This window comes from Euprymna scolopes, chromosome 33, assembly GCF_053919585.1.
Source record: "Euprymna scolopes isolate OS-2025 chromosome 33, ASM5391958v1, whole genome shotgun sequence".
In the NCBI taxonomy this organism is placed as follows: Eukaryota; Metazoa; Mollusca; class Cephalopoda; order Sepiida; family Sepiolidae; genus Euprymna; species Euprymna scolopes.
The window spans coordinates 63,576,748-63,589,887 of NC_136514.1; the positions used below are offsets into that span (position 1 = coordinate 63,576,748).

Here is a 13,140-nt window from a genome sequence, read left to right on the forward strand (position 1 = left end):
ATTTTTTATGGTAAATGATATATTTTGTACAACCTTTGTCCTTCTTTAATCATTAACGAAATGTGATCTGTTTTTAAATATATTTCTTTCAAAAGTCAGTAGTAAACCATAAGAGGGTCATACATTACATAACGCATTAAAATCTGGAATAAATTAACAATATTACACAAAAATAAAAATAGCATTTATAAGTATGCAATAATTCTTAAAAGTCAATTAAAATTCTTCTGTTGGTTTAACAATAGAATTTTAATTGACTTTTGATGTTTGCATTGCTTTATAATGTTTGCACAAGTACAAAGGTTGTCAAAAATATATCACTCACTGAAATAAAAACATTTTATTGTGCTTCCAATTGTCCAAAGAAATGCCAGACATAGTTTAAAAATTACAAATACAAATGTTTATTTTAGTTTCATCATATATATAAGAAAAATTATATAAATGTCAGAAAAGGCCCTATACAGATTGACCTACATTTCGATGTTAACCATCTCTTCACAAGTTCATATCAAAAGGAACTTTTCTGATGTTTAGAAAATTTTACTTATAAAAGTTCTACCTATGTATTGAGTACTTTGGAAAAATATTGGCTTTTAGTTCAATACAATTGAACTTATATATTTAATTTATGTGTGTGTGTGTGTGTGTGAATATATATACATTGCAAGTAACACAAAAAACTAATTACTGTGTGCTATTAGTCTTAGCTTTACAAATTTTATACCCAAACATATATAAACATATATACATACCCAAACATATAGAAACATATATATATGCATATATATATATATATATATATGCATATATATATATATATGCATATATATATATACCATATATATATATACCATATATATATATATATATATACCATATACATATATATATATACCATATATATATATATACCATATACATATATATATACCATATACATATATATATACCATATACATATATATATATATATATATATATATATACCCAAACATATATATATATACATATATATATATATACCATATACATATATATATATATATATATATATATATATATATACCATATACATATATATATATATATACCAAAACATATATATATATACATATATATATATACCATATACATATACCATATACATATATATATATATATATACCCAAACATATATATATATACATATATATATATATACCATATACATATATATATATATATATATATATATACCATATACATATACCATATACATATATACCATATACATATACCATATACATAAATATATATATATATATATACACCCAAACATATATATATACATATATATATACATATATACCATATATATATATATATATATATATATATATATATATATATATATATATATATATATCCAAACATATATATATATACATATATATATATATATATATACCAAACATATATATACATATATACCATATATATATATATACCCAAACATATATATACATATATACCATATATATATATATATATATACCCAAACATATATATATATATACATATATACCATATATATATATATATATATGTTTGGGTATATATATATATGGTATATATGCATATATATATATGTTTGGGTATATATATATATTTGGCATATATGCATATATATATATATATATATATAAAATTTATCTAGTGTTTCCTTTTCAGATTAAATATGTTTTTAATTCATTTCAAAGTGCTTTTTAACATATTTTATTAACTTATTATTTTATATAGATATATATATATATATGGTATATATGTAGGTTTGGGTATATATGGTATATAAATATATATATATATATATATATATATATATACATATATACCATATATATATATATACACAAACATATATATATATACCATATATATACCCAAACATATATATATATACCATATCTTCTCATTGGCTATACCTCCTTCTCCTCCTCCTCCTTCTTCTCCTCCTCCTCTACCTTCCTTCCTTTTCCATTCCCCTTTTCCCCATGCATCCTCATACTTTCACTACACCGAAGAAGACTGAAGGATCGGTCGAAAATTATGTACTTATAAAAAAAGTTTTTTAATTTTTTTTTTTCATAATATTATTATTTTGTATTCCTGCACGTCACCAATTAAAAACGAATAAAGAAAAGTTATAAGCTTTTATACCTTTCGCATTCTTTTTTATTTATATATATACCATATATATATATATATATATATATATATATATATACCCAAACATATATATATATATACCCAAACATATATATATATATACCCAAACATATATATATATACACACCCAAACATATATATATATATATACCCAAACATATATATATACCCAAACACATATATATATACCATATATATATATATATATATATATATATATATATATATAGTATATATCCATATATACTGTATATATATATATATATATATATACATAAACATGTATACCAAATGTATATATATATATATATATACCATATATACATACATATACACATCATATATATATATATATATATATATATATATATATATGAACATATATACCATATATATACATATATATCATATACATCCTATATCTATATATACATATATACCATATACCATATACATATATATATACTATATATACCATATTACCATATACATATCATATATATATATATATATATATATATATATATATACCCAAACACCCATAAATAGAAAGACAATTTTTTTTCTTATTTTATATATCACCTTAAAATTATAGGAAATCAAAAAATATGCAGAAAAATTTAATTCAGGGTTGCGAACAGTAGTACACCAGAGTCTCCAATTCATTCCCGGACAACACCAAGTGTTCCTGCTAGTACATAAATAAACAGAGTGTTGTCACTAAATACAATGTATCTATTTACAGAACATTTTCTTTTAAATACATCAGATATTTATGATAATGTAGGCATGTATCATTTCAAAGCTGAATAAGTGTGCATGTAGTTGTTTGTCAAAAAAAAAACATCATTGATTGGCTGATTTCATCGATTGTAACTACTTGACAATGTCGGCATGATACATTGTCAATCAGATAAGCTTAAATTGCAGACATTACAACTTTTTCTTTCTTTCCCAGCAGTTGATTGGCAGTGTCAAAATATTTTAGTCTTTCTGGAAAATTATTTCCTCCAATACTGCAAAAGAAAAAAAGATCCATTTAAACCATAAAATCCTTTTAAAACATTAAAAAGTTCATTTTACAAAAAGTCTATCAAACATATTTTATCTATAACAAATTAGTTGTTAAAAAATTTTCTATCAAAGATTGAAATTATTTTAATTAATCCATTTTGCTAGTATTAAAAACAAAAACATTACTTTCAACTAAATCATTCAAATATTTACATTTGTCAACAAAAATTTGTCTTAACTTTTCTCATAAAAATAAAATTGATGGCATTAAGGAAATCTACTAAAAAAATGTTTCTGACCAAATTTATAAAAATCACACTTTTAGTTGTGGATGGGCCAAATTATATTTTTCTCCATCTCTCCTGAACATGAGCCCAGTTTAATAATATTAAATCAGTAATCACAATAGGGGTATAGACATATATATATAAAATACAGATTTAAATAAATGACATTAGACATTAAGTTCTTCCCTAAGTCAAAAAAAGGTTGATTTTCATAAACAGATGTTTGTGGGGATTGTATTATGATGTAATGAATCTAAGAATATCCTGGTTGCGTCTTAAAGGGATATGATTGGCTAACAACTAGTAGCATAGGGAGAAATGTTGAAAAATATGCTTTCAGCATATTTTTCAACATTTTACATTTTTCAATTATTACCAAAATTAATAAATATTACCAGCTCCAACCGCAAACACTAGATTGAGTATGAGAGTTCAGGAGAGCAGAAGAGACATAAACAATTATTAATGCTTTGGATGTTCGCTAACAAAAATGATGTGGGGAATTGAATTATTTATTTGGTCTAGAGATGACAAGTTATTCATGAAGGAGATTGCAAATTTGGAAGCAAAAACATTCAGTAAAAAATTTGAATTGTCATTATTACATTTCATGATCATCGTTATGATTGATATTTTCTGAAAAAGTTCTCAAATTCTTTGAGTAAATCCAATAAAACCTACCACTGACTGCCATGACAAATAACACTTTACCTGAGAGCTCATCAGTAAAACTCCTCAGCTTAACATTCACAAGCAATATGAATTAGAACAAATACATTGAGGACATTGCCAACGTTGCTATAAAGAAGGTGGGCTCCCTTTACTGAGCTAGAAAATTACTGACACCAGAAAGCATCCTACATCTTTACAAAGCAACAATTCGTTCATGCATGAAGTATTGCTGCCACATCTAGGCTACCACTAATCACTCTTAGGGTCAAAAAGAATCTCCAATCTAACAAGTCCTGCACTATCAGCTAAGCCCCAACCAATGTCCCATCACCGCAATATTGCATCCTGTGTCTGTACTTAATAGTACTTTAATGGACTGTGCTCTGATTAACTCATACTACTTGTACTCACTTGACATACATCAGCTGCCAACTAAGCTGTCAAGCAGCAAAACCCCATCTCATTACTGTTGAGGTCCCTAGATGTTGGAAAGCATTCTACTCTAATAGTGTTTTCCCTTGAACCACTAGACTTTGAAATTCTCTGTTTCCTGTTTTGTTGACTGTACTGACATGCAGAAGTTTAAATGTAATGTGAACTAACATCTTGTTACTAAACTCCCCACAATCCTCTGTTAGATCCCAAATAGTAGCCACTTACATCCAAGTGGCAATATATTTTGTTTGGGGTGAAAAGAGTAAAAATAATAAATAATTGCAGTCTTAATATTCTTTGTTATTCTGGCATCAAATTCATTTAAAGAATAAAATTTTGTCATGTAAACCACTCTTTTTTAGGAACTTTTTTTATTAACATTGAAAAAAGTTAGGAATTTGTTCAAAATTCACTTTATATAAAAAAACAAAAATAAAGAAAAATCTGTATGACATGTCTACATAACCGAAAGAAAATATTGTATTGCAAACATCATCTAAATTGATAAAGTAGTTTTATTTTTAAATAAGAAAATCAAATTTTATGGTTAAATTACAAGAGACAATCTTGTAACACCATCTTAAAAAAAACAGCCTGAACGAAAGAAGGGAAATAACTCTAAATAATTCAAACTTGGAAGATCTTAAAAGGCCATTCTTAGCATGGAAAGAGGGAGGCATTAGAAAACTCAAATTCACTTAAAAATGATTTTATTTATAAAAATAAAACTACTTGATCAAGTTAAGCGATTTTGGAATATGATCTTTTCATTCCAGTACATACATCATGCAGATTTTCCTTTATTTTTGTTTTTTATTATAGGAAGAATTCTGGACAAAGACCACGAGTTATAATCATCAGCACACGTGTGTCTTGCCTGATGGATCACAATTATCACAACTCTTAACACTTGTGATATATCACAATAATTTTTATCAAATTTTATCAAAAAGATTTCCAAAGAATGTTCAATTATTTAAGCAGTTGAACAAAATATCAATCATACGTTAATAAAAAATGTTGCATTTATTACCTGAGCCATTTTATGCAGTTGTTCAACAAATGCGGCCATCATGGCAGAAACGCTGACTTCAATCAAATTTTGCATGTAATGAACAGCTTCTTCATCAGTTAGATGAAGAACAAACTTATCTTGAACCTGAAAAACAAAAATGTCAACAAAAAAGACAAATTTATTACTATTAACATTTAGATAGTGTTGGAGACGCCGCTCCATGGAATTAATGGACTATCTCGTGACGTCACTTCCAATATCAAATACCAGTGCCCAGCAGTCTGAGATTGGCACGCGACCAAGCAGGTCGGTTGCATACGCCCAACTGTTGAAAAACGGTATTACTCAACTCACTTTGCCTGTAATATATGTGAATACATGTTTCGTTCCTAAAAATCCTGTGTTCCTTTCGTTTATTACCATTTAACTCCATAACAACTGGTGATGTCGGATTCGACTTTCACATGGGTTAACTCCATGAAAAAAAAAAAAAAAATTCTAATTGACTTGCCTAAAAACAAAACAAAAAAAAAAAAATGAAACGAACACAAGGCAAAGTTATTGACGCAATTGTAAGTAATCTTTTTGTCTCTGTATTTAAATTGAAAAGAACTGTATGAAACACATTTTGTTAGGCCGTAAAAGTTAGTTTGGTTGCTTATTGAAACAAGAAGAAAAAAAAGAGGAAAATGTAGACCCAATTTTCACGAGAACAATTCTATTCTAAACTGTCGACTGTTTATTCAAATTTGAACATTTTTCAAATGAAGTGAAAAGTTATTTTTGCCTTTGTTTTGTGCTGCTAACTTTATGCAATATTTTAACAGGAGAAAAATATTTTTTCCCCCCTTTTCGTTTTACTTGGACTAAAAGAAAGATTCAGTGGAATTTTCTGAAATATTCTATTTTTAACTGTTGGTTCTAAAGTGAAAAGCTTTTTTATCTTCCGTGTTGAACAACTTCCCCCCCCCCCACGCACACACATAAAAAAACAGCCATTTTAGTTAACTTCCAGACAATTCCACAAGTATTTTTATTCTTTTGCAACTGTATTGTATCACAGTACATTTTTTTTGTTTTTATTTCGCAATTAAAATTTTTTTTTGTCCACCCCCATATTGGGTTATCTCTAAGGTTTTTACCAAGAAGCAAGGGATACATTGCTCCCTCCTCATACGCACACTCAAGGAAAGGAAATTTTCTTTTTATTATCATTTTATCTCTCTTCTCCAGTCAAAAACGAAAATAAATTCTTTTTTGTGCATTTGGGAAAAAAAGCCATTAAAAAATGGAGGACGTTGAAGCAGTATTAATACAAATCAAAGCTCAGATGGACCAGCAACAGAAAGCTGAGGAAAATTTAAAAGAACGTGATAAACAGCTCCAGTTACAAGAGAGGCAACAAGCGTTGGAGGAGAGAATGTTACTTCAACAACAGAGACAAGAAGAGCTATTGTTAAAAATATTCGATAGAACGGAACACAGGGACGGCAGTTTTACTTTTTCATAAAGTACAATATGGAAGGAACGCTATAGAAACGTTCAACTACCAACCAGAGTTGGAGGGAACGTTTGATGCTTTCTATCAGAGATATGAGGACTTATTCACCGTGGATTGTCAAGAGTGGAGCAACGCTAAGAAAGTTCGCCTACTTTTGAGAAAATTAGGGACAACAGAACATAGCAAGTTTGTGGATTATATTCTCCCCAGAAAAACGAGTGAATTGGAATTTTCTGAAGCGGTCAAACGTTTATCCAGACTGTTCAGCACGAATTCTATGCTCTTTCATAGAAGATGGAAGTGCTTGAATCTGAAAAAAAGCAATGACAACAATTACCTAAACTTTGCGTCCGTGGTAAAGAAACACTGGAATGATTTTTGTACATCTGACTTATCGGCAGATGACTTCAAGTGTTTAATTTTTGCGCAGTCTCATCCAAAAACGCTGAGATTAGATGACGTGTTCTCTCTAGACGAGAGGGAACAGGGCCTCACCCTCCAGAAATTGGCCGAGGATTGTCAACAGGTAGTCTGCGTAAGGAACAACTTAAGACACGTCGAGGAGTCAGGCGTAAGATTCATTAGAAGGATGACCTTCAGACCGGAAAAATACTCACCCTGAAAAAGCAAAGCTGGAAGTAAGAAAACTCAGGTTACACCTAATAAGTACCACCCAGTCACAAGACCCGGATCCCCTACAAGCCCGTGCTATTGCTGCGGCGGGAATCATTTTCGGATTCAATGTTTTTACAGATATAAGTACTGCCACGAATGTGGCAGGAAGGGCCACAAAGCGATCTAGTGCAGAAAGAACAAGGTCAAGAACAGCATCTGACAGACTAGATTCGACTTGGATTCGGATAAGAACCGGAGAAAATGCCACAGTTAACATTGCAAATAAAACTGTGCATCTACAATTGGATTCCAGATCAAACCTGTCTATCATTAACCTTAAGACATGGAAAAGGCTAAGGAAACCAACCATGCAGAAGACGAACAAATCAGCTTGAGCTGTGACAGACAATAAAGTGGAATTTGAGGGAGAGCTCACACTCCCGGTGACCTTAAATGGTGTAACTAAAAAAGTGAAAGTGTATATACATAGGACATCCGAAAACATGTTCGGTATTGACTGGATGGAGCGATTCGAATTATGGAACCAACCTATGAATAAATTCTGTCATAGGGTAGAAGACTCTACGGAAGCACAACAACTGAAGGACAAGTTAAAAGAGAAATTTCTAGAAGTATTCTCACCAGGACTAGAAAAATGTACAAAGGCTATAGCAAGATTCAAACTAAAAGAAAACACTGCTTGTTTTCAAGAAGAAACAAAACATCCCATTCGCAGCAACAGAGAAATCGGAAAAGGAACCTTCAACTGAATCTGCCAAAGGAGGCAAAAAAAAAAAAAAAACTGCAAAGCCAAAAGCTAAAAAACCTGCGCCAAAAGAATTCCCCAAGCCAAAGCAACAATTTCTACACGTGTATAGGAATACACCCAACCTGAACACACCAACAGCAGTCTCACCTGCAGAAACTTTGTTTGCGCAAAAAGTGAGATCCGTTTTTGACAAGCTCTTACCCAAACAGTCCAGGCCACTAGTGACCACTTTATGTACCCAGTAAACGTTTCATATCAGGTGAAAGAGTGTTTTTCAAAAGTTATAAAAACAACACATCATTCTGGGAGGTGGGTACAATTATTAAGAGAGTCGGTGACATGATATATATCCTCCAAGGACCAACATATACCCACAAACGTCACCAGAATGAACTAAGAAGATGTCGATTAGTTGAAACCAGCGACAGTACACCATTGAAAGATGAGCCGATAGACACTGTCTTCGAAACTTTTGATCTTGAACCTCTTCAACCAACACCTGAACTACAGCGGTCGTTCTGTAAGACAAAGGTTACCGAGCCATTGATGGTAAACCCTAAAAGGAAGAAGTACTGACAGCTTTTACGAACAAAAAGTTTGGGACGGGGGTGTTGGAGATGCCCCTCCATGGGATTAATGGACTATCTCATGATGTCACTTCCTCTGGTGACGTCACTTCCGGTATCAAGTACCGGTGCCCGGCAGTCTGAAATTGGCACGCAACCAAGCAGGTCGGTTGCACATGTCCAAACATTGCGAAACGGTATTACTGAACTCACTTTGCCTGTAATATATATGAATACATGTTTCGTTCCTAAAAACCCTGTGTTTCTTTCATTTATTACCATTTAACCGATAGTAACCATTAGTTGAAGCATTATTAGGAGGAGAAATAGGGGGGGAGTAAAAATTAATTAAAATCTAATTTTTGATATTTATGAATGTTTCTGACTAATTGATTATCATATTCACTTTTTCGGATCCTTTTTTTTTAGTCTGTTTATAAAAATCTCCTCTTTTGCATACTATAATGTTCAGATTTAATTTTCCTCTGAAATCATCAGATCTGAGCATGTCTAAGACTCACATTACATGTTCATTGTATTATTTCTCTCCATGCAACGTATGGCCTCAACCTTCAAAGACCAGGTTTCACTTCCATACTTAATCACACTCTTACTCAACAATGGTCATTATGCCACAAGTTCCCTTTACTCTATTCTTGCAATCACACTAACTCTGACTTCACCCTGTGCTCCAATGGTATCATCAATGAAAAAAACTTAACAACCACAATAACTTCAACATCCAAATATACTTTCTTTACATTGGGGGGGGGGGAGAGTAATATGTTTTAGAACTTTTTATATACTTCCTAGATTATAATATCTATGATTTGTGAAGGGATGTCGTCTTTAGATTTATTTTGATCAACTTATAAAATTTACGCTATTCTATCCTCTCGCGTGTTTGTTCGTATAAAAGCGAAACTAAGCGAAAGCAGCTTCCCGGCTTTTCTGCCAGAGACGTCCAGAAAACAATTAGCTTTGATGAATGTGGGAGAAACACCTCATATCAGACAATTGCTATTCATTTGGATACTGCCAGAGCTCCCTCTTTTTGTGAGGAGCTGGTTTTCTCCAACAACGTCAGGTGGAAAGCTGAAAGCTTAACTGGCTAACAGCCAAACTTAAGTGCGTGATTTCATTTCTGCACCTGCGTGAACTCATTCACTTAACTTTCACTTTCTACATGTCAATTTTTTTGCTTTTCAGTTCCTTTCGCATCATAGCGCAGCAGTAAAATCTCACATTTTCTTTCACTTTCTTTTTCGCCTTCGTGTCAAGGCTTTGGGTTCGAGCCTACCTGCCTACTAACACTTTTTTTTTTCCTCCATACACACCTACAAACACCCGGGTAATGCCGGGCACCCCCGCTAGTTATAATATATAGGCAAAATAATTATTAATATTCCTAAACTACATTGATCTTCAAAAACATTTGGCATTGGTAATCTTATTTGTTCTTCATGTGATTGAGTCTCTTCTTTTTAATATTTGGAGAGAAAAATAAAAAAGAGAAATAAAGTTTCGTTTTTTTTAAGAATCAGTGCAAATATTATGGCTGGGGATAGACTTATAGACTATGGGCATGACATTAGCTGATTGATCAGATTAGACCTCCCCAATCGCCAGTCTACCTTTAGCTAAGATCGAAATGGATGAATTCCTAGTCACCCCAGGATCCTATTCTATTGCATCACAGCTCCACCGATCACCACCTACAGCCAACAGACGCCACCCCCTTAGTCTGTGAATTTATGGTCACATTGACAGGGCAAGTGATTTTTGTTTAGACATAAAAAAGTCAAAAGAGTAGTGCATACCTTTTTTACCGTCTTATCCGGTTCCAGAGCAATATCAGGAATGTTGGCATCAACCAATAATGAGAAAAGATTGAGTATTAAGTTGGCCGAGCTGAAAAAGGGAAGAATAGTATTTTGAAAATTTACAAATTTTTTTTTAACTCCAGTCACTAATCACAATTTTAATCAAATCACAAGACAACATCACACACATCTGTGTGCATTTTTTCTCATAACCATGTAACTTATACATTGTATTAATATTTGTTTTTGTTCATTTATAAATGTCTATTGAAACTGCAAAAACACAATAGCGTAAAAACGAAATTGCAAAAATCAAATACACCAGAATACATTTTGGTTTCTTTGTTAACAAGTCAATTATTTTAATCTTAACATCAAAAAAAAGAAGGAATGAATTAGTTGGTGACATTCCAAAATTTGAAAGGAATTTGGAAGCATTTAAACTGTCAATTAGAAAATCATTTTTAACTTTAAACTCCTTAACAAATCTTCATACATCAAAAGATTGAAATGTTTTTAACTATTTAGATTTGATAATTGTATATTAATACTGAAAACTATATGTCCAATTATCGATTGAGTATATATGGACATCAGCAGCTGAAAGTAAGCAACTCTTTAAGGTTGTTAAAATGTGATGTTCATGCATTATTTACGAAGATGACCATGATCATGCAAATTATTTTGTGCGTCCAGATATGGCTTGTCAGTCCAATGCAAGCTCCCGCATGTGGGGCACCTGGAGGATGATTCTGTAAGCAGAAGTGCTAACTGCTCTGTCTTTTCTAATAGTATGTTTCCTCGTGTTCTTCAATGTGTGCAGATTCAGCAATTGTAGCTTGCAGTGTGCTAGGAACATCTGTCTCAGACAAGGTTTTCCTTCAAGCCATCCTTGCACCGTTTCCGCTGTCCTCCTATTATTCTTTTTCCTTTAGACAGCTTACCATAAACGAGTTGTCTTGAGAGTCTTGAATCTGACATTTGGCAAATATAATCCACCAACATGTGGCAAATATAATCCACCAACATGTGGCAAATATAATCCACCAACAAACCTGACACTGAGGCTTGGCGGAGCTAAAACCTGTGTGTCTAGTATCTTGTCTTGCCACTTGTGGTTCAGTTTGGTTTAATCGTTAATATTTCAAAATATATAAAAAATATAGAGAGAATAGATAAAGTTTTTTAAAAAATAATTCTTACCGGCGAAGATGCAAGAAAGCCGTATAACAAAGGATCTTAAAATCATTAAAATGATCTGAATTAGTGCCACCCATTGCTTCGACCATTTCTTTGCTTAACTTCATTGGTGGCGGAAGAGGTTTAGGATCTCGGCCCAAAATATAACCAAAATCAATATGAAAAAGGCGACCTGAAATCAGAACAATATTTTTTTAATGAGAATTATATTTTGTACATCACTGTTCAACAATGGAATAGCTATGTTGTCAAGAGCCATTGCAAAAATACTATAAAAAATAAAGATATGAGAGTGAATGTTACCAACACTAAAGTAATGATCAATGGTTGGAGTATTAGAAATTCATCAGAAAAAGGAAAGTTCTCCTCCTCAGTTTATGGAAAAGCAGTTGGAAGCAGCTTAATTTTCAGTTCAAAGAATTTCTGCAATTACTAACCAGCAGAGCACTACTGTTGTTGATCAAGGGAGACACGTGCACACAGTTTGATCATGTATGATAGTGAAACCTGATCAGTGAAGGTTGAGGATATGTGTTGCATGGAAAAAAATTATATAAGAATGATATAATGGATGTGTAATATAAGATGGGCTTAGAGCTGATGACCCCAGAGGAAGATGAAATCTGGACAGTAAGACGTGTACAGAAATGAGACTTTGATAGTATAGCTATGTTGAAAGAATGGACAAAATTTCTTGGAATTATATATGTACAAATGTTGAGGTAGCAGGTTCACAGAGATAGGTTAGTTTGCACAACACATACAAAACTGATGATGAGGAGGATGATGAAGTAGATAGCAATTCAAACTAATGACTTAGGACAAATTCAAATTCAATCCCACTTTCACTTATATATGTTGATAACCTTCACATGGTCGGAGGGAACCACATGAAGGTTGTCAATATCTATGAATTGTTATCTATCTTATCATCACCTGTTATCCTCCTCATGATTGGTTTTACATATCTTGGGCAAACTAACCTATCTCTATGAACCTGCTACCTCAACTGTTCTACATATATTAATTATTAAA

At 31.6% G+C, this 13,140-nt stretch overlaps 1 protein-coding gene across 1 annotated transcript in view; it reads right to left on the reverse strand.

Annotated features, from left to right (window-relative positions):
* Window positions 1-2,777: 2,777 nt before the first annotated feature.
* The window catches only part of LOC145258266 (phosphatidylinositol 3-kinase catalytic subunit type 3-like), a 166,137-nt gene continuing 155,774 nt past the window's right edge, over window positions 2,778-13,140 (reverse strand). Inside the window, exons 20-23 of the mRNA XM_080116253.1 lie at window positions 12,109-12,277; window positions 10,903-10,993; window positions 5,650-5,775; window positions 2,778-3,224 (exon numbers count right to left, since the gene is read on the reverse strand). Of these exons, the coding sequence (XP_079972379.1) occupies window positions 3,210-3,224; window positions 5,650-5,775; window positions 10,903-10,993; window positions 12,109-12,277 (401 nt within the window). The 3' untranslated portion in view covers window positions 2,778-3,209. The remainder of the gene's footprint in view (window positions 3,225-5,649; window positions 5,776-10,902; window positions 10,994-12,108; window positions 12,278-13,140) is intronic.